A 21,843-nucleotide genomic window follows, 5' to 3' on the forward strand; every position below is an offset into this window, starting at 1 on the left:
TAATTTAAATAAAAAAATATTTATTATATTTTTTTGTTACCAACTAATATTTATTAAAAGTTTAATGCATATATACGAACACTTTACAGACTAACAAATTTATCATATACCGTAGATTTGTTTAGATAAAGAAAATAAAAAACAAAATAGCAAAGTGATTAGACATGGTAATGGAACGGAGGGAGGACTCCTATTGTCTCTTCAATTTCTTACTCTTGACCATGTTCATACCCGTATTCGATACCCAACAAATTAAAATTTATTATTTCATCTCGCCCATTGGGTATTCCCAACCTTATCTCATACTTGATTCAAATTAAAAAAAAATATTTTTTAAAGAAAATATTAAAAATTTGATTTTAGGAAAAATAAATTGATTGTTAAACATTTATTTTTAATTACTTATATGTCAATTTATTTTTAACTACTTATATGTCAATAAATTTATCATAATATACATGTTTACAAAAATCATTAAAAAAAGAATATTAAATTATGTAAAAATTTTAAAATAAAATTAATAAGTAATAAAAATTCTAGGTCTTTTGTGCAAAAAATTTAAGTGGCGAGATGAGTTCGAAGTTGGGTTCAGGATAAGGGCAGATGTAATAATCCCGCATATCTAACTTTTGATTATTAAAAACAAAAATCCTATCCATATCCAATTAACTCAAATATTATCTATCAAAATCAGAACGGATTCAGAATACCCACTTATATGAGTTATTTTTGTCTAAACTATGGTTCAATTGCAGGCTTGCTTGCTGCACGCTACTGAAAAAGAAAGAAAGAAAATCCGTTTGGATGAATGCGCGAGAGGAATCAACCCAATCAAGAGAAACTCTCTCTCCCTTCTACACTTTTAAGAAGAAAAAGTGTGTCTGATTTCCAATTTTGCCCTCACCTTTTCGTGATTTCTCATTTATATCCTGCTCCTTTTCGTTTCCATTTCTTTGCTGCTACTTCCAACTCCTTCCATTCTGAACTTTGAATCTCTAGGGTTTAATTCCCCACTCATCGAATGGAACCTCGGGTTGCCAACAAGTTCCGTCTTGGCCGCAAGATTGGTAGCGGATCCTTCGGCGAGATCTATCTCGGTTTGCTCTGTTTCTTCCACGCTTTTTAATTTATGCTTTTTTACTCTGAATTTCTTAATAATTCAATCTTATTTTCAGGTACGAATACCCAGACAAATGAAGAGGTTGCAATTAAGCTCGTGAGTACTATGACTTACTCTAATTCGGAATTTGTTCACCTCTACTTTTCCTGTTTGCATGAATTGGTCGAAGTTATTCTAGTTCTTTTTAGGCGCGATTTGTTGTTATATCATCTTTTGTTGGTAAATTGTAAATGAGTGCATGTATACAGTACAGTATAGGGTGTAGAGTTGTGTTGTTCAATTCTAAAGAATGTGCAAAATTGAAGCAGTGAAGGTGTGAATCATGGAATGTGTGATAGACAGTTCAGTGTAGAACACTTTTTTTTTAAAAAGAAAAAAACTTGTAGAGGAATTAATGCGGCCAGAAGTGCCAAAAGGTGTGTCTAAGGCTGATTCGTGACTAATTCGTCCCTTGTGCCTCAGTTTCACAACTCCAAAGGGTGTTTGGCAGTATCTACTGCAGCTTATCCTCTGTAATTAATGGCATTGATGATAGTTGACTTTTGAAGAACTGTGTTGACTACCGAGGCTTAGAGATATGTTTAATGAAATGTTGTTTGTTTACTATTTCTCTTTGCCTTTTGATTCAGGAAAATGTCAAAACCAAGCATCCTCAATTGTTGTACGAATCAAAGTTGTATAAAATACTGCAAGGAGGAAGTAATTTCTATCTTTCTGATCTCGTTGCTTACTATGTAGTATCTGTATTACATTACTCAGCTTAAATGTTTTTGGTTGGCTATATTTATTTGGCAGCTGGGATCCCAAATGTGAGATGGTTTGGCATTGAAGGAGATTACAATGTCCTTGTGATGGATTTACTGGGACCTAGTCTTGAGGATTTATTCAATTTCTGTACCCGGAAATTGTCTCTCAAAACTGTTCTCATGCTTGCTGATCAGATGGTGGGATGTCCTGCATTATGTAGATACTCTTCTAATTTACATTTACTGATTTTGTTTTAAATGGGGCAATCTCAAACCGTTTGCAGATAAATCGAGTTGAGTTTATTCATTCCAAATCATTTTTACATAGGGACATCAAGCCAGACAACTTCCTAATGGGTTTGGGGAGGCGTGCAAATCAAGTATTAGTTTAATGCTTGTCTTTTTAATTCTTTTTTTTTTGTCCCTTTCTGTCATCTCTTAGATCCATCCTTTTAAGTTTTACCTCTTTTGTAGGTTTATGCCATTGACTTTGGTCTTGCTAAGAAGTACAGAGACACCTCTACCCATCAACATATTCCTTACAGGTATTTTGTTTCACTTTTTATTTTCCTGATTTTATTTGTGATGGTTGCAAAGTTAACACATGTTTTAAATTTTAATAATTAAACTGAATATGGCAAATCCAATTTCTGAAGTTATATTATTGTAAAGTGTTATATAGTTGTTTAGTTATTTGTGTGACACTGACTTTTTAGTGGGAGAGTTCCCTAATAAAAGAGCTGTAGCTTTTTATTAGGCCACACACGAATTATGTGGTGGGAGAAGTAGGTGGTGCCTCTGGTTTGGTACCTTATACAGCTGTGAAGTTTATTCTATTTGTGGCAAGATATGAGACTAATTTATCTTCGCTGGAACTTTGAGTTGTAGAATATTATTGATGAATCTATTAACTACCAAATGTGGATGTGTGATATGGAATTGCTGGAAAATTTTAATGTCCCTGCTGTTCAAAGTTCTATATGATTATCTGAACAAGCTAACTGATAGGTACTGTATTGTAAGTTATATGAAAATTAATAGGTGCAAGTGAAGTGCTAATAGTATAGAGTTTACATGGACAGTCAATCCGATTTAAATTCTTTCATTTCCAATTGTTGGTTATATTTTCTATTTTTTTTTATTTGTGAGAATATGTTTTTCTAATCAGTGCATAAAATTGCTGTTGTTACTTACAAAATATCTTTAAGTAGTTTCTCTGGGATGATTTTGTATTATTCTTTGTTTTATTTTTATTTTTTATATATATGAATGACTTTAAAATACTTCCAAGTTATTAATTTAAAATAATACTTGAATATTGTGGAGTTTCTCTAAATTTCACCTGCTTGTAATTTGTTTCAGAGAGAATAAGAATTTGACTGGAACTGCTAGATATGCTAGTATGAATACTCATCTTGGAATTGGTATGCTCTCAATGTATCTCTTCATCAAATTCCCTTGTCATTGTATTTATTTTTAATTGATTCTGAAGTTTGGTATTACCTTTTTATTCTTTAATAGAGCAAAGCCGTAGGGACGACTTAGAATCACTTGGATTTGTTCTTATGTATTTTTTGAGAGGAAGGTAGTTATCCTTGCTCCTTTGTTGTTTTGTCTTTCTTTATCACCTACTTTTAATTTAATTTTTTACTTAGTATTTCTACAGTCTCCCGTGGCAGGGATTGAAAGCAGGTACTAAGAAGCAGAAGTATGAGAAAATCAGTGAGAAGAAAGTTTCTACTTCTATCGAGGTGAGAAAAACTGTGCATAAAATATTGTTTTGGACTTCTGGTACATATTATCTATTTCTCCCCCTTGGTCATGACAAAATGGCTTGCTTCTTTGTTAGTCTCTGTGCCGTGGCTACCCCTCAGAGTTCGCTTCATACTTCCATTACTGTCGGTCACTGCGATTTGATGATAAACCAGATTATGCTTATCTGAAAAGGCTTTTCCGTGACCTTTTCATTCGTGAAGGTTTGAACCATTCTGTTTTGCTAGTGATATTTCACTTTTGAATGTGATGTAGTCTTTGATAGCTAGATGGTAAAGTTTTACATTTAATGTCATTTATGTGTTTTGGTTGGTGTTCTCTTCTTGTTCCAGGATTCCAGTTTGATTATGTCTTTGATTGGACCATTTTGAAATATCAGCAATCTCAAATTGCCACACCTGTTCGTGTTATTGTAAGTGATGGTGTTCCAAACAGTGGCATTAGATTTGATGTTTGCTTGTTGATATCTGATTATCTTAAAGTAACATTTTCAGGTTCCTGCTGCTGGACAAAGTTCTGGGCTGCCACCAGCTGTTGTAAATGCTGATAGACAGACAGGTACAATTTTCTTTCCTTTTTACTTTGAATTCCCTGATCTATTATTTTATTAGTAATATGTGGTTTTTTTTACTTAGCTCAAAAATCTTAGTTGTTCTATGTAGATATTTCTATTTTTCCTTTTTATTTTGTCTACCTTGGTTTTTCCATGTTTTTATGGTTTGTTACTTTTGTGTTTTTGGCTTTTAATGCGGGAAATTTCTGTGTAGGTGGGGTGAACAGTAGGCATACTGGTTGGTCTTCATCTGATCCTGCTCGAAGAAGAAACTCTGGACCTATTGCAAATGATGGAATGTCGTCAAGACAAAAAGCCCCAGTTCCAAGTGATTCAACTGGATCTAAAGATGTTATGGTGAGTATATATATTTATTTATGGGATGGCTTATGACTGTGAGCTCAGCATATTTCTTGCAGAAAGCTGAAGGGTGATGCTGTATTTATGCATTAATATTCAATTTTCTTCCTCATTATTTTGTTTTAAAAAATAATAAATGTTCATTCAGAGTGTTTATCATTTATCTAGAATGTAAATGTAAGTACGAGGCTATGCTTGGTTGCATTGTTTCTTTTGGTTATAACTAGAATTATAAAATATTGTTCGCATTGTTTGTGTTTATGTGCTCAATCAAAATACAAGTAAGCAATTGATGTAAACATTCTGCAGAAGTCAGCTTTGTGTTAGACAAGTTATATATCATTATTTTGACGTCTCTTCTTCAGACCTGCTGCATTTAAGAGTTCTGTGCTGTGAATGTACTCTTGTGGTTTTTGTTTTCTGGCAAAAGAAAATGAATATAGGTCCTGTTTAGATAAAGTTCTCCATAAATACTTCTAAAAGAAGAAAATAAAAAGGTAAAATGAATTAAACTTTGATATGCATTTCAACTTTTATAGAAGCTTTTCTTTTTTATATCTAACTTCTCGCAAAAGTTGAAGTGTATAATTTGATTTTTACTTAGAGGAGAAGTTTAATTCATTTTACTTTCGTTTTTTATTTTATAAGTATTTATGAAAAAAAAATTTCAAACAAGGCAATAGTCTATACATTGTGTGTTCCACATATACTACGAGTGATTGTGTTACCAGGTTTGTTAGTTTGTGGCTTTTATTATATTTGAAATTGCTTGTTGGTTACAGTTACACCAATCTCATTATACCATGGTTATTTTTCATGGTATTTTTAATTTGCTTGTGATACATGCAGTTGTCTAGTTCTAATTTCCGGTCAAGTGGATCCACAAGGCGAGGTGCTGTATCGAGCAGTCGTGATGCAGCTGTTGGCAATGAGACTGAGCCCTCTCATCCTCTCACCATGGATGCTAGTCCAGGAGCACTCCGTAAAATCTCCAATGCTCAAAGAAGTTCACCTATCATGTCATTTGAGCACAACAGAACATCCTCTGGAAGAAACACATCAAACATGAAGAATTACGAGTCAACTCTCCGGGGTATTGAGACCCTAAATTTCAATGACGAGAGGTTACAGTATTAGCAGCTTCCATTCTCGACCATATCTATCTTAGTGTGTTGTGTTGTCTGTGCATTTTGTTGGAGGAAAGCTGCAACAAGATGGTAATTGTCACTATAAAGTATACAAGAAAGATATGCTCAAGTGGTCTCCTGACAAATCTGGCCTTGAAAAGGCTTTTGTTAATACAGTTGACCGTGTTGGTTCTACATCTACCATCGTTCCCTCTTTTATATTATTTAGTGAAGTCTCATGCTTTCTTGGCTCTTTCTTTTATGGATATATATATATCATATATCATGTTTGTTGAAATTTCATCAGCCACCAACTGGTAAAACGACCACTGCTACAATACTACAAATTTCAGGGGCTCTTTCACGTGCAAAGAAGGAACTACAAATTCGTAAGCAAGATGTGAACTGCGTTGGTTTTTATAAATTATAAACATTTTAAGTGTCAAGTGTCTTGTATGGCAGTGGAATTCCGAGTTTTATTTGAAAAAGAACTGGTTGTCATATCCGTTATTAACATGAAAGGATAAAAATGTCTTACAATAACACAAGTGCTCAAAAGGTGAAAATTGAAGTCCGTATGACCGTATCAATATATATGGCGTGTTTGAAGGATGGAATTGAAAAGTCAACATTAGTGAATTAAGTCATTAACACTTCAAATATAATATATATATATATATATTTGTTAAATCTCTCGAGCATCTCTCAAGTCTTTTAACAAATATTTTAACATCAATATAATGATGAATCTATCAATAATTTTAAATGGATTTTGGGTCCAATCAGACAGCACGTCCCCATAATAGTAAAGGGGGCATAAAATATTAGTCATAAAACATTTGTAATTCTTTTTAAATTAAATTATCCTGACTGAAATAACAATATATTTATCCTTAGAGCATTTACGGTATATGTTTACTTAAATGAGTTATATATACTTAAATTTATGGACTTACAATGTCACATAAATACAAGAATTTTACATAAAAATTTATTCAAATACTAAGATTGTTGTTGTTTAACTTTTTTTTTGTTTTACTACTGATTATTGACTCAGAAAATAACTTATTATAATATTGATAAAAAAATATAGTTAAACAACGATGTATAAGAAATGTCACGTCAAAAATGTTCTAACGATAATTTTAGTTAAGTGTCATATTTTAAAGTAATTTGCTCAAGCAATTGCATTATAGATGCTCTTAAATTTTAAAAAATTAATAACATTATATTATAAATTAAATATACCATAAAAGAAGTTCACTTTTAAAAGATCCTTTTGCCAAATTTCACGGAACAATCAACAATGTCTTATATATTCTCTCTCTAATAATACAGCTGATACATCATATATTATGTGGTGAAAAGCAGGGCTGTGAAGTGTGACCAAACACAATTTCCGGGACATTATACTCTTTATTATTCGTTTTATCATCATTATTTTTTTTGGCCATACCATCTTTTGTTTAAGTGTGCAGCACCGTATGATCAACCGTAAGCTATTTTATTTGTATCTTGCGCTTCCAGTGAGGGAATTTCACTTGTTTAGAATAACAAACCTGATTTAATTTGGTTAAAAAACAGAATGAGTTTTAACCTCTATCAAGAAATAAGATGTAAAATCGTTATGTTTTATTACCGAATGACTGAATTCATTTTGGAACGTTTTTTTGACATTTTCCAAACTAGAATTCAACCCACAAGGCCACTGAGGTTTGCAGGATTCTCAATGCACTTTGAAAAGTTCAGTGACATCTGAATATTTCATCACTATTAACAGTGACAAAGGAGAAGACTTCCTTTTCCGCCACCATTTTCTTCATTACCCTCTTTTGGTTGGTTTGAATCCAGCTATGATACATATATTGCTAAAAGAATGCTGAATTATTCCATAACATAAGGAACCCAAATCATTATCAATATAACTGGCTGAAACAGAACAGAAACAGGGCGATTCTCCCATCACGCATTTATTTATTTTCCTTTTGACATTTATAATTAAAATGAAAATAAACCAATCAAATTCTAATTCAAACCCAGTAATATTCATCTTAAATTTGAAGTGATAATTAAGAAACTCAGCAGTAGTAACCAAACTACACACCCATAAGCCATGGAATCTCATACAAAAAGGAATTGAACTTTTGAAAGGATGTGGGACTTTTGGTAAAAGACTCAATGGAGACAATCCTGCTCCAACCAGATAAGACTACTACGGCAGATGGAGGATTTAATTTAAACACTTACTGAGAAACAAACAAATAAGTAACTCTCATTACAGAAAAAGAAAAAAAAATATGAAGAAAAAGAGAATAAGACATGATTCACCACCATCCATAGAGAGCTTGCGTTTATGCATTCTTGATCCACCTGAAACTCTTTCTTAGAGAGCCTTTCATTTTGCCCTCAGCAGCATATATTTTATAGCCAGCAACTCTCTTCTTCCTCTGCAACTCAGGGTCACTGAAGCTCCAACTTTTTGATGGTTTAGTTACTGTGCTTTTCCCTTTCTTCTCCTTCACCTCCTTACTACCTATCTGGTTTGCATAAGCAGCATTATTAGCACTGTAACACCTCAGATCTTGCATGCTTGTTGGGGCCACCTTGCCTCCACAGTACCTTTCAATCTGCAGCCTTTCATCTCTGCATGACTTGGATCTGAATTCCATAATGAAAGAGTAGTGTGTGTGTGTCTTAAGGTTACCAAGAAGGAATAAGTTCAAAGAAAAGGGTTGATGGGTTTGCTTTTTTGTAGTTGTATGTTAACAACATTGTTTATTGCTTCTTTTACTAAATTTATAATAATGTTGGTCTTTAATTTTTTGAAAATTACACTTCACATTAACTTTTGTTTCTTTTAGAGAAAAAAAAAATGTGATACCACCTCTTGTCGTTTTTATAAAAAAAGTTATATAACTTAATTTTTTTAAAAAGGATTGGATATTATAATTTGTTTCTTATAAAAAAAACTAGAAATAATCATAAATAATTTTAAAAAAAAAAAATAGTGACATTGAGATAAATCTTCCGTTAATGTATATAATAAATATTTTTGAGTTGGAGGCAGTTGAAGATGACGATGATACGTTGTTTTCTTTGATGAAAGACAGTGGGGTAGCAACAGATGCAACTTTCTTCACACAGCAGACTTGCATGAGGCTTTTGGGTTGACTAGCTTTCACACGTGGAAGTGTTAAATAAAATTAACAGTGGAAAGGAGCAAAGAAAAGAGTAACTGTAATGGTTACCTCTTTCTATATATACATATATTTTGGTACAGTGGAAAGAGTAAAAGAGGGCAAGAAACAAAAACAAAACTAGATTAAACAGCCCTAAAGTATGAATTAGATTTCAATAAAATGAATGGCATCGAGAAGAATGATAGAGGTGCGTCCCCGCTTCTCTTGTGTTAAAATTTTTACAAAAATCTAAGACCAATCTCTCTGTTCATAAAAAGGCAAAACGTTCTGATTTTCAATTGACTATTGTGGTCCACCTCTTGAATGGTACCCCGATGGTTCCCCACATGTTAGTGATCAATTAGTTTCTGCAAGCCAGAACGTGAAAACCTTGACTCCTTTTCCCTTAAAAATACTCACAAATATGGCTAAAACAACAGTGAATATTTTCAGCTTAATGCAGGTTAAGAAAAATAATTCAACATGAAATTATTATATCTACCCAACGAAATTATTACAGACCTCCCAAATAATTCAACATGAAATTATTATATCTACCCAACGAAATTATTACAGACCTCCCAAGATGTTGTTCTCTTTCATAGCAACAAGCATTTGGAAAGTTGCTCTCAGAATTTTCTACAAACTTTGCTTTCAAGTTTTGGCCGAAAGTGCAAAGCCTAAATTCATTATTATTAGCAAGATAAGTGTTAGTACCATTAAAGTAATCCTGTTCAATCCAATTGCAACCGTCCCACCAAAAGAACTACTTGATAAGGAAGTTAGCATGTGTCTTCCACTCTCAACCTCACTTTAATGATGCATCATTGAAAATGATTTTTACACTGTTATCTTTGAATAATGCATTCTAATGTAGCAAGAGCTTAATCTTTTTACGGTGGGTACTCCAACGAAATTACGTTCATAGCACTCTATAAATGTGCTTGTGTCTCTAATTTCCCCCTAGTTTTTGTTGTGGGGGAGGGGGAACATATGATATTATACATGCAGCACTTTGCGTGTAATTTAAACTTTAAATTAACAGGCAAGTGCGATGAAAAAGTGCGGTGCCGTTTCATTTGGTTGGACTTAATAATTCTAGACAACACGTTTAACTTTAACTAATATATAAATATCACTCATGCCTTGGATGGTCAAATTAAATTGAAAAAATAAAACATATAAATATGTTAATTTCTTTTTAAAAAATTAAAAAATATAATAAAACAAAATAGAAGTATTTGTCGTAATAAAAACAATTTATTTATATCATCTTTAACATTTATAACTTGATCTTCAAACTCTGTTGTAAATAAAATTCAAGTGATTTTTTTTTCTATTGTAGATAAAATATTTATTAACAAAGTTTTATCTTATATATCAAGTGATATCAATAAAAACATAATTAGGTTAGGTAAATAAAAAAACATTTTTTATTGTATTTAAGTTAGTAGAATTTTTGCATGAAATCCTTTATAGATAATCTATGCGTCAAGATAATCTTTAAAGATATACTTAATGTTATATATAAATTTTTCTTAAAAAAACTGTTATCTATAAATTTATTATCTATCATCCATGTAACAATATATTGGTTAGGGTGAAATATAATATATTACCATTAGTAGAATTTCTTAATTCATCGAGATCCTTAATTGGGTGTGCCGGATATGACAGGCAGTCGTAGATTCAAGAGTGACTGAGGCGTTGTTCAAATATAAAATACGTGACACAAAATTACAAACAAAAAGGCTTTGAGCAACATGCTAATTAAGCAAATAAACAAATTTTATAGAATCCATTATAAATAAAGTCAGGTGTCTCAGAACTCTAATGGTAAAATTTGAAAATGAAAATAAAGAGCACAAAATAATAATTGTCAAAAAGTAATAGCCCTGATGACTTAACAAAGAATGAAAATTAACCCATCAGAGCAGATCAGCCACATTTGATGGCAACTCCTCTACAGTCACATTGTAGAACTTCTGAATATCAGACAGCATTCTTGCATCATCCAAAGTCACAAAGTTTATGGCAACACCTTTTCTTCCAAAACGCCCACTTCGTCCTATGCGATGAAGATAATTTTCAGGTTGGGTAGGAAGATCATAGTTTATAACCAAAGACACTTGCTGTACATCTATACCACGAGCCAAGAGGTCAGTGGTAATTAGAACTCGAGAAGAGCCAGAGCGAAATTCACGCATGATGATATCGCGAGTGTTTTGGTCCATGTCTCCATGGGTGGCTGAGACTGTATGGTCATTGCTTCGCATCTTGTCAGTGAGCCAGTCCACCTTGCGCCTGGTGTTCACAAAGATGACACTCTGAGTGATAGCCAAAGTCTCATAAAGGTCGCATAATGTCTCCAGTTTCCAATCTTCCTTATCAACATTCACATAAAACTGCTTGATACCCTCAAGCGTCAATTCATCACGCTTTACCAGGATTCTCACTGGCTTATTCATGAACTTCCTTGTAATCTCCAGGGCCTCAGGTGGCATTGTAGCAGAGAACACTCCAACCTGAATTTGACCTGGCAGTAGCTGGAAGATGTCATAGATCTGCATTTCATGCACGAAAAATATAAACTGTTAGCTATCTATCTAACACAAGATGACTTCATCTAGCACACAGGTTTTAAATAAAGAATTATTTCAACATGCATGAAAGAATGTTTAGATGACACTCAAGGAAAAGAAAAACAATTCAAAGTTTTAGACAAAACATGGAAAACCATCAAACCTGGTCCTTGAAACCACGTGAAAGCATTTCATCAGCCTCATCCAAAACAAACATTTTTATGTGATCTGGGCGAAGAGATTGTCTTCGTAGCATGTCAAACACACGTCCAGGAGTGCCAACAACAGTATGGACACCAGCTTGGAGAATGCGCTGATCCTCACGAACACTGGTCCCACCAACACAAGCATGAACCTTGACACCAAGGTAATCACCTAGAGCTCGCATAACCTTCTCAATCTGTTGTGCAAGCTCCCTTGTTGGTGCCAAAACCAAAGCCTGACACTGTACCAATCCATAGTCAAGCTGTTGCAAAATCCCCGAACAGAATGTTGCTGTCTTTCCAGTTCCAGACTGAGCCTGCTGAATCACATCCAGACCCTTGCAGAAAGGAACAATTCCCCTTTGCTGTATTGCAGAAGGCCTCTCAAAACCTATAGAACAAGAATAAAAAAATCACACATTGTCTTGTGGTAGAGTTAACTTTATATAACATTTGTTTTCTTCTTCTAAAATCTGAAGCTCCTCATCAAAGATAGATTCAAAATAATAAAAACAGTTAGAAACCATATTGGTTGTTACCCCACGGATCCACTATGTAATCTTCTAGAAATTAATTTGAAATGGAAATCAATGTAAATTCAGAAAACAATAATTCCAGACATATGTGATTAAAAGAAAGAAAGAAAAAAAATGTGATTAAAAGAAAGAAAGAAAAAAAAGTCAATGCCCTTTTAATAGTACATTACTTGATGATATAAATTTTCCACCATCAAGGGGTCCATGCAGCTAGTAGGCAGTCTTACTTTGCAAAAGTCATTTTCATAACTTGGTCTATGACTCCAGGTTAATGGTGACAACCCCAATTGTTGCACCAAGGCTTCCCTTTTTAAAATAATTCTTAATGATTTTTAAACTTCAAAGAAAAACTTCAGTACATTCAGTTATCCCAGCATTAAATAATAATTTAAAATTGCTGGAACTATCATTAAAATTGCAAAAAGAGCCTGATATGGTGATTGCACAGATAAAAAATGGAATAATATAACTCCAACAGGGTAAACATTAAAAGGAAAATGTCTAAATGCATTAATCAAATTTTCAAAGCAGGGAGTCCACAAAATTACTGAATAATTGACACTGCCACACTGACATAAGTATGAAGAGAATGCTGGGAACACATTCTTTTAAACATACACTTTATTGTTGTTTATTCTCTAAAAGGTCAATTCAGTTGCCTTGAAACTTGAAAGCAAATGCCTTTTAAGAATGTGTCGATCTTTAGATGGTGAACCCGTTGTCAAGAGTGTGTTTAAAAGAGCATATTCCTAGTATTCCTCAATAATTAAATAAGCAACTGAAGAAACAAAGGAAACATCACTTGTCATACCATAAGCATATATGCCTCTGAGAAGATTTTCTTGAAGGCCCATTGCATCAAAACTATCATAGACTTCATCATATGAAGTGAAAAATTCTTGTCCATCAGCGGAAAGCCTGTTTTTCAATTTCAAGGCATTATAATAACAAAAAAAAATATAATATAGAATTCAAGCATCACACAAAGTGGATAATGCGTAGTATAAGAATAAGAGCTTACAATTCATTCATCTTAGAGTCATATTGCCGAGCATCAAACTGCGATCCTTCTGGAGCCAAACCTGCCATCACTGCAGAACAAAACTTCGTTAAAATTAAACAGACAAGTGTACTTCGAAAAGCCTAACAAAAGAAAGTCCAAAAAATATCGGGAGACATCGCAAGTAAAAGAAGGAAAAGGGGCTCTTGCTTTCATAAGTCCTTTTCCTTTTCACAATATGTCAGAAAAGAAAAATAAAGCTTAAGAACAATCCAGGAACACCAACAAATCAAAACAAAAAAAATAAAAAAATCGAACTGATCGAAATTCGGAACATCACTCTAATCTGTGTCAAATACAAAAAATAAAAAAAGAACACCAAATATTTAAAAAAAAAAAAAAATTCCTCCACGGGACCTATGCAACAGGATAGCAAAAAATTCAGTGCGCTGAGTGAATAAATGGCTTCCAAAAGGCGTAAAATTCGAGGGGTAACGAAACAAAAAATGATTCATAATCTGAAAAAAAAAACAGAACACCAAATATCCAATGAAAAGCTTTGCGAAAAAAAGCCATTAGATCAAGCGCATAATCAAAAACATAGAGGCATCGATATACAATTAAAACAGAATGAAAAACGGCGGATTTATTATTATACAATATAAGTAAATTATGAAGTTGGGGAGTAACGAGCGAACAGAGAGAAAGAGAGAGGGGGGGGGGGGTTACCTGGTGTTAGGGTAATAGAGATAGAAGCAAAGAGGAATGAATTAGGGTTTCCCAAACTCCTCGGATCTGCGCCGTGGAGTCGAAGGGAAGGGAGGCGGAAGAGAATCGTAGGAGTGAATGAGTGAATTTAGGTTTTTGTTATGTTTGTTTTATGTTGTTGTCGTATTGTATTGCAGTTCGTTACGCACCCAAAACAAGAATAAATGCAATAAACTAGTAGATTAGATTAGATTAGATTACATCTGAAAAGTATATTATTTTTATCATTAAGTAATCTTTTTTTAAACAGGATAAAAAGTATATAATTTTTTGAGAGGGATAAAATTATATATAATTTGCATTTAAATTAATTGATTGTTTAGAATTAAATGAAGAACACAAATTTAGTGAAAAGCAAAATAAGTTGTTAATTTTTAATTATAATCTTTAAAATTTGATTTATTGTACATATCCTATTGCTTTTATTAAGATTAAGATTACAAAGATGATTTGGTTGTCTTAATAAAATAAGATAAGATATGGCATGATATGATATAACGGTTGAATAAATATAAGATGAGATAAAATTATAATAAAACCTTATTTAATTCAAGGTTTAATATGCACTAAATTATATTTTAAATAATATATAAGTCGTCCTATTTTCTGGCTTGCAAGTTATGGCCGTGATTTGCCCATAGGTGCATTTGATTCAATAACCTTTTAACTAATATAACACGCTTAACGCTCAGTGCATACTTGAATTAAGTTTGACTAAAATTTACAAAATTTAACTTGTTAAATACTCTAAGCCTTACATATTTAAAATTGAGTTTTTAATTAAATTTTGCTCTCAAACATACCGATAACCAAACATATCATAAATTAACTTTACTATCTAACATACTACTAATCCATTGGAGCACTCCCATCAAAAATTCAAATATAATATTTAGTGTGATTTCATGGGAAATTGCTTTCTCTCGTTCTTTTGGTCTCTTAAATAATTTTATTTATAGCATGTTACTCCAAAAATAATATTTTTTATAGTTGTTTTAGATGAATACGTTATGAAAATTTACTTAAAGGAACATTTTATAATTTGTAATAAACAAAGGGACCATCTTATAACTTTAAAAAAATGAAAAACTAAATTGTAATTTAAAATTAAGATAAAGAAGTATGTGAACAATTTAGCAAATATATTAACATATATCAGTTTATCAATTTAATTCTTCCCAGATTTGGATCTCATGCAATTAGAAAAAAGTTATTGGGAGTGCAGTTTAACATGACACCACAATTTTTTTTATTTTTTTTATTAATATTTTATTTAATTAATAATGAAAATTATGTGATGAAATTTTAAATTGCAATTTTTTTCAACTCCAGGGAATCCAAGTCCGGTTATGCCCCAACAATTTATATGTATTCGGGTGCTAAATTTTTTAGGGTCTTGTTATTGTCCCTACAATAATTGTAAAATTACCTTCCTACCCTTCTCACTTTCCAACACCCACAACCCCTCCCCTTTCTCTCTCAAGATACCGTGAACCCACAACGAAATTATGATATTATATAAGTGACGTAACGAAATCATAATTTCCCCATGTCAATGACACAATAAAATCATATTTCATTTTTTTTGGGGTTTTTTTTGTAAACAACAATAAATTTTTAATTAATTATTATTTGATTTGCAGCATATAAATAAATCATGATTATGTTATTATTTGGATTTTGATACATAATGAAATCATATTTTCATTATTATATTTGATAAAAAAATCATTATTTTGGCATGAGACTTGGAAAGTTCAAAGTTAATTTTTTTAGAAGAAAAGGTTTTTTGACAAAAATGTTGGAGCAAGTTATCACACATTCCTCTCAAAAAATTATATGAAATTGACATATTATATGTGACCGAAATCAGATATATAAGTCAAAAGTTGTCATTTTAAAGTGGTAGGATTCAAAACTTTAAAATTCAACACAAATATTCAATAAAATCATATTTTCATTATATTATTTTTTTTCGCTTCATTTATTGCAACAGAAATATGATTTCGTTGTATATTATTCAATGAACTCATACTTTTGTGGGAAAGAATATTTTTAAAAAATCTAAAAATTTTACACATGTTGTAGGGACTAATAACAATAGTGTAGGGGTCAATAACAATGCTAAAATTTATATGAATGTTGTTTTGTCAACCCCCAACTCTATAAAGTAATTGATCCAAACTAGGAATGAAAATGGATAGAGACTACTCGCTATCCGCCTATTGGATAAAACACGTGGTCATTGCCCGTTGATTACCCGTTTAAAAAATATTTGCAAGTATTCATGGATACTAATCCATGCATGCATATTCAGGGATACTTCAAATTTTTTTAAAAATGAATATTTTTTAAAAGGTAATTTTTAACATTGAGTAAATTATAAATCAAAAGTAAAAAAGAAACAATACAATAGAATTAAACATAAAATAAGTATCTTATTTAAGGATAAACATAAATCTAAAATACAAATAAAATTACAATATATCAAAAGCATAAGTTGAAAGAAAAACATAAGTTCAAATAAATTAAAAATGTATAATTCAATAAATTCACAAGTTTAAATTGTGGAAGTCTTTAATTGTTAATGGTTCTCTCATCAATAACTTTCACTATTGCCACTTGTTTCCTAAAATAATGACTCTCACCTTAATAATACACATATATATGAGGGTATTTTTGTAACTTTAGACATAGCGAGTATATGCAGGTATGAATATTATAATACATGCATAGGCGGTTTCAAGGCCCGGCTACCCTGGGCAATTGCCCAGGCTCTGGCCCAAATTCATTTGGTAAAAAAAAAAAAAAGGTAAAAATTAAAAGAAAAATATTAAAGAAAGGGCAAGAAATTGAAAGGGCAAAACAATTGTAAGAGTTAAAAATTAAAAGGGCAAAAATATAGGTAACAGAAACAAAAGAAGTAAAGCTTGGTCACCGCAGCAACACTGTAGAAACCTTAAAGCTTCCGCCATCGACACCTACTGGTTCTTTTCCGACTACCGCCTTCCCCTTTTTTTTCGGTTAGTAATTGTTTAATTTCAACTGATTGTGGTTTTAAATTGAAACAATTAACACAAAGGTAGCAGAGAAGAAGAAGAAAAATTTGGGTTTATTTGCACCGCCTAGTAGTAGCAGACACAGAGAAGAAGAAAAATTTGGGTTTGTCTTTGAAAGGTTAAATATTTTATGTTATATAGAAGTACTAACATTGTGAAAATGGGTCCCATATTTTTCAAGTTTATCTAATATCTCATATGGTGAAATTATAATATTGTATCATACTGATAACTTCAATAAATTTCATTATAAAAAATATTTACTTTATAATATATTTTGTCATTTTGTGTGCTGCTAAGTGTCAGATTAAGCTACTACACAGCAAGATTCATTGGTTATAAAAGTTTTATTGATAAGTCAAACTAAAGTGTGTATCTAGTAATATTATAAGCATATAGTATTATTTATAATAGCAGTAAAAAGATCTTTTACAGTGGAATCATACCACTTGTAAATTTGTTTATTGATAGATAAATTATCTACAATAAAGGTTTCTTTTGGTTATCTAATTTTATTAGTTTCTATAATGGTGTTTAATTGAATATAATATAATGTTTGTTCCTACTCTTTATAAATCATAAGAGATTACTTTTATTTTGAAAAACTATTCTTATTTAAATTTTGATTCTTATGATTTTAATTGTTAATTGAGTATTAACTTAAGATCATTTAATTTCAGAGATGAGGAGATTTTTGGTTGATAGAGCAAGTATTGAGAATGTGAATGTTGTACAACAAGAAGCCGAATTAGAACCGCCACCTAATGTGGTTAATGAGTTTAACCCAAATGAGATTGTGCGTGATCCAGGTCATAGGAAACAAATTAATGAGTATGCTCCGGATATTCAAGATCAAGTGAGGAGGGCATATATATTGAAGGGTCCAATGCAACCACATTTGCCAAGCTTTCCTCGTACTCCATTTGGAAGTGTTTCTAGAGCATTTAGTAAATCATGGTATAAGAATTACACATGGTTAGAATACAGTGAGATCAAGGATGCAGCTTATTGTTTTTATTGCTTTCTCTTTAAGCAACCCGGGAGGGCCGAACACTTTGGTTTTGAAGTCTTCACTAAAAGCGGATATAGAGATTGGAAGCATGCATCTCAAGGCTTGAAAGATCATGTTGGTAGTCATAATAGTTTGCACAACTCATGTGTCAAGCACTACGATGATTATAATAATCAAAGACAAAGTGTGACAAGTAAGTTTGCTAAAGCAACCAAGGAATCAGAAGAATTGTATAAGATTCGTTTGACTTGTTCTTTAGATTGTTCAAGATATCTCATAGCACAAGGCATGGCTTTCCGTGGCCATGATGAATCCTCTACTTCGCTAAATAAGGGCAATTTTAGAGAGATGGTAGATTGGGTAAAATCTCAGAATGAACAAGTGAGGGATGCTTTTGACCGTGGTGGAAAAAATTGCACAATGACTTGCGGTGACATTCAAAAGGAGCTTGCAACGTGTTGTGCACATGAAGTTACCAAGGTGATTATGGAAGAGCTTGGTGATAGACAATTCTCCGTGCTTATTGACGAGTCACGTGATATATCCGTCAAAGAGCAAATGGCGGTGATGTTGAGGTTAGTAGTTGTATTTTCCAATTTCCAATTTTCATTACCTATTATTCTCTATGCCGCCAAGTAAACTGGTTGAATTTGTTTTAGGTTTTTGAATGACAAAGGGAATGTTGTGGAACGATTTATTGCTCTACATCATGTCACAGATACTTCATCTAAGTCATTAAAGGATGCTCTTTATGGTATTCTTGATAAGTACACATTATCTATTTCAAGGATACGAGGGCAAGGATATGATGGAGCTTCAAATATGAGAGGTGAATTTAATGGTTTGCAAAGAAAAATTCTAGATGAAAATCCTTATGCTTTCTATGTCCATTGTTATGCTCACCGTTTGCAATTGGTTGTTGTGTCTGTTACTAGTAGTTGCTCATCTATTCATGATTTCTTTGAGTACATCACCTTGATTGTGAATACAACAAGTGCATCTTGTAAGAGGAGGGATGCTTTGACAGAGGCACAACACAAAGATATTTTAAATAAACTTGAGAGTGGTGAGATATCTAGAGGAAGGGGCTTACACCAATCATCTAGTCTCACTAGACCCGGGGATACTAGATGGGGTTCACATCATACTACATTGCTTCGTTTGGATCAAATGTGGTCCTCCGTGTTAAAGGTGCTTAGTATGGTTGATGAAGATGGACGTGGACCATCTCAAGCAGCAGGTTTGATAGAAAAAATGGAGAGCTTTAAATTTGCTTTTATTTTGAGGTTAATGTTAAAGTTGTTTGGTATCACAAACGAGCTTTCAAATATATTGCAAAGAAAAGATCTTAATATTGTGAATGCCATGGAATTAGTTGATGTTGTCAAAGCTCGGTTGGGCACAATGAGAGAGAGTGGCTGGAATAATTTTTTTGCCGATGTCCAAGGATTTTGTGTTGCTAAAAGTATTCTGGTACCAAATATGGATGACGAAATACCAGTTCGGGGTCGTTCAAGAGCAGAAGGGAGGACTATCACTAATCTTCATCATTACCGTGCAGAGATTTTTTATGTTGCTATTGATAAAATATGTGTGGAGATGGATCACCGCTTTAGTGAAGGAAGTAACATTATACTTGATTGCTTCTCATGTCTTGACCCCAAGAACTTTTTCTCCAAGTTTGATGTTGATAAGCTTGCTCGTCTTGCTGATATTTATCATGCAGACTTTTCTGATGATGACCGAGGAACAATTAGGGATCAACTTGAAACTTATGTGCTTCAAGTGAGAAGAAATGCTTCTTTTTCCACTTGTGAAGATGTTCAAAGTTTGGCTATGAAGATGGTTCAAACTGAGAAACATTTGGTATTTCCATTGGTTTATAAACTTATTGAGCTAGCTTTGATATTGCCGGTGTCGACAGCATCCGTTGAAAGAGCTTTTTCAGCAATGAAGATTATCAAGTCTAAATTGCGCAATAAGATCAACGATGTGTGGTTCAATGACTTGATGGTATGTTACACCGAGCGGGAGATATTCAAGTCACTTGATGATGTTGATATTATTCGAACATTTACCGCAAAGAAGTCTCGGAAAGGACACTTGCCTCGTAATTTTATTTAACCCGCTATTGTAAGATTATGTTTATCTCTTTTATTTTAAACTATATTTTTGTTGACAAAATGACGAGTCTCTTTTATTTTGATTGATTACTATTTACATATTATATACAATGTGAATTTGCTATCTTTAAATTTTTGCCCAGGCTTTATAATTTTTCTGGCTCCGCCACTGAATACATGTATCCTATTTATTTAGGAGCGGGTAAAAAATTACTTGCAATCGTAGATAAGAAATATTTATTTAAAGTATTCATTATCTATCTAGATGAATTTTATCTAGGAAAATATCTATGGATACAATTTATTTTTTTCATCCCTAACTCAAACCAGGGAAAAAGTAGGGTGGTTCCTTTTGCGTTTTTTTCCTTCTTGCATCCTCTGATCTTTTTTTCCTTTGCAAAGTATTATTCTAAAACATTCTTCATTCCATCCATCTCCCACCAAAAGTTCTCAGTCATCGCATTCCCTTTCTATCTCTATCTGCATCCTCTCACTCTCAGTCATCGCACTTCCTTTCTAGTTTTGCAGGTTTGTTGAGAACTAGTTTTTGAAGTACACCTTTACAGAAATTATATATTTAAAAAAAAACAATTTTCAGAATATATAACAACACTCCAATGTATTCCTAAAAGTTTTAACACATAATACATCAATCTAACTTTCTTTTTCTTGCACACATAAAAACTGAACAACAAAATAAAAAGATTTAATTAGTTTAACATTTAAAATAACAATGAAATAAATAAATAATGGATGATAGACTTGGAGGGATGTCCCGTACAGTCCAGACTCTAGAGAGAGTGAACATCTCCGATACGTTAAAATAAGTAACATGTTTAGTTTCGATTTTTCCTATATCTTAATTCTTACATGCGTCCACTCAGAAGCAGCAGGAAATCAGGATTTTGATTCTTATGCACGCACCTCAAACGTGAGCCAAAAAGAAACTATTAATTTCTTTTGGTATATTTTTAACGTCAAAATTTGATAAAACATAGATCACCAATAAGAATCCAGACTCACTAGCTTCTGAGTATTTATTTCAAAGTGACTAAACTTTTATATTAATTTTTTTTATCACCATCATATTAGTGTAAAATATCTATTAATTTCATTGATGATTAAATTTTGCAGAAGAACTCGATCGATCACCTTTATTTGAGTCTTCTCTTCTTTTAATTATATTTTTTCATCCACAACTAACATTACTCAAACTCAAACTTATTGATTTTTACATTATAAGTATGTGTTGGACATGTGTCCAAATATGCAATAACCAGTAATTATGAATTGTTGTAATAGTGAGAAACAGTACAGAAAAGAAGAAATTAAAAAAAACGTTGATAATTTCCAGAATATTTTTAATATAATTCAAAAACTAAATTTTAAATTTTTTATAAATATTAAAATATGTTTAAAAAATTAGTTAATGAAAATAGGTACGAAAAGGAAAAAAAAGGGATTGCAAAAATTCTCCCTATAAAATAAAATTGGTTCAGTAGTCCGTGTAGGTCCAACTAGTTAGTAGTATTTAGGCCTAGCATGGACTTATTCATATTTTTTACAATTAGACAAAAAAAAGAAAGAAGCGAGGGGAAGTGTTAAAAAAATGAGCCTTGTAACGACAAAAAATATAAAGAAAAAGCTAGATGTAAAAGAATATCATAAAATTAGAATAATTCAATATTAAATACATATTATT

At 32.1% G+C, this 21,843-nt stretch overlaps 4 protein-coding genes across 6 annotated transcripts; 2 read left to right on the top strand and 2 right to left on the bottom strand.

Annotated features, from left to right (window-relative positions):
- Nucleotides 1-672: 672 nt before the first annotated feature.
- LOC100795570 (casein kinase I) lies at nucleotides 673-5,989 on the top strand. 3 transcript variants are annotated; one of them, XM_006596974.3, is made up of 15 exons: nucleotides 673-875; nucleotides 1,000-1,097; nucleotides 1,176-1,216; nucleotides 1,750-1,819; nucleotides 1,916-2,064; nucleotides 2,151-2,246; nucleotides 2,341-2,411; nucleotides 3,229-3,290; nucleotides 3,388-3,451; nucleotides 3,533-3,617; nucleotides 3,716-3,842; nucleotides 3,972-4,051; nucleotides 4,134-4,197; nucleotides 4,407-4,549; nucleotides 5,402-5,977. In XM_006596974.3, the coding sequence occupies exons 2-15, from the start codon at nucleotides 1,022-1,024 to the stop codon at nucleotides 5,687-5,689; spliced, it is 1,416 nt and encodes a 471-aa protein (XP_006597037.1). In that variant the 5' UTR covers nucleotides 673-875; nucleotides 1,000-1,021; the 3' UTR covers nucleotides 5,690-5,977.
- Nucleotides 5,990-7,580: 1,591 nt separating this feature from the next.
- Nucleotides 7,581-8,539, bottom strand: LOC100799273 (uncharacterized). The gene has a single exon (NM_001252916.2). The coding sequence runs from the start codon at nucleotides 8,346-8,348 to the stop codon at nucleotides 8,031-8,033; it is 318 nt and encodes a 105-aa protein (NP_001239845.1). The 5' UTR covers nucleotides 8,349-8,539; the 3' UTR covers nucleotides 7,581-8,030.
- A 2,089-nt stretch (nucleotides 8,540-10,628) lies between these two features.
- On the bottom strand, nucleotides 10,629-14,161 carry LOC100809395 (eukaryotic initiation factor 4A-10). The gene is made up of 5 exons (XM_003546705.5): nucleotides 13,909-14,161; nucleotides 13,201-13,270; nucleotides 12,991-13,097; nucleotides 11,604-12,034; nucleotides 10,629-11,422 (listed from the first exon to the last, which is right to left on the bottom strand). Exons 2-5 carry the CDS (start codon nucleotides 13,266-13,268, stop codon nucleotides 10,787-10,789), a joined length of 1,242 nt encoding a protein of 413 aa, XP_003546753.1. The 5' UTR covers nucleotides 13,269-13,270; nucleotides 13,909-14,161; the 3' UTR covers nucleotides 10,629-10,786.
- A 3,452-nt stretch (nucleotides 14,162-17,613) lies between these two features.
- Nucleotides 17,614-20,254, top strand: LOC100801224 (zinc finger MYM-type protein 1). The gene is made up of 2 exons (XM_003546926.5): nucleotides 17,614-18,593; nucleotides 18,678-20,254. Exons 1-2 carry the CDS (start codon nucleotides 17,689-17,691, stop codon nucleotides 20,140-20,142), a joined length of 2,370 nt encoding a protein of 789 aa, XP_003546974.2. The 5' UTR covers nucleotides 17,614-17,688; the 3' UTR covers nucleotides 20,143-20,254.
- The last annotated feature ends 1,589 nt before the right edge of the window (nucleotides 20,255-21,843 follow it).

This window comes from Glycine max, chromosome 15, assembly GCF_000004515.6.
Source record: "Glycine max cultivar Williams 82 chromosome 15, Glycine_max_v4.0, whole genome shotgun sequence".
Lineage (NCBI taxonomy): Eukaryota > Viridiplantae > Streptophyta > Magnoliopsida > Fabales > Fabaceae > Glycine > Glycine max.

What these genes read in the sequence shown, in the direction of transcription:
- LOC100795570 (XM_006596974.3), top strand. Translation starts at nt 1,022, where the DNA reads ATGGAACCTCGGGTTGCCAACAAGTTCCGTCTTGGCCGCAAGATTGGT. An exon ending in AAGTTTCTACTTCTATCGAG is followed by an intron (nt 3,618 to 3,715) that starts GTGAGAAAAACT and finishes CTTCTTTGTTAG; the next exon opens with TCTCTGTGCCGTGGCTACCC. An exon ending in TGACCTTTTCATTCGTGAAG is followed by an intron (nt 3,843 to 3,971) that starts GTTTGAACCATT and finishes TTCTTGTTCCAG; the next exon opens with GATTCCAGTTTGATTATGTC.
- LOC100799273 (NM_001252916.2), bottom strand. Translation starts at nt 8,348, where the DNA reads ATGGAATTCAGATCCAAGTCATGCAGAGATGAAAGGCTGCAGATTGAA.
- LOC100809395 (XM_003546705.5), bottom strand. Translation starts at nt 13,268, where the DNA reads ATGGCAGGTTTGGCTCCAGAAGGATCGCAGTTTGATGCTCGGCAATAT. An exon ending in GACTCTAAGATGAATGAATT is followed by an intron (nt 13,098 to 13,200) that starts GTAAGCTCTTAT and finishes ATTGAAAAACAG; the next exon opens with GCTTTCCGCTGATGGACAAG. An exon ending in CAGAGGCATATATGCTTATG is followed by an intron (nt 12,035 to 12,990) that starts GTATGACAAGTG and finishes CTTGTTCTATAG; the next exon opens with GTTTTGAGAGGCCTTCTGCA.
- LOC100801224 (XM_003546926.5), top strand. Translation starts at nt 17,689, where the DNA reads ATGAGGAGATTTTTGGTTGATAGAGCAAGTATTGAGAATGTGAATGTT. An exon ending in CAAATGGCGGTGATGTTGAG is followed by an intron (nt 18,594 to 18,677) that starts GTTAGTAGTTGT and finishes AATTTGTTTTAG; the next exon opens with GTTTTTGAATGACAAAGGGA.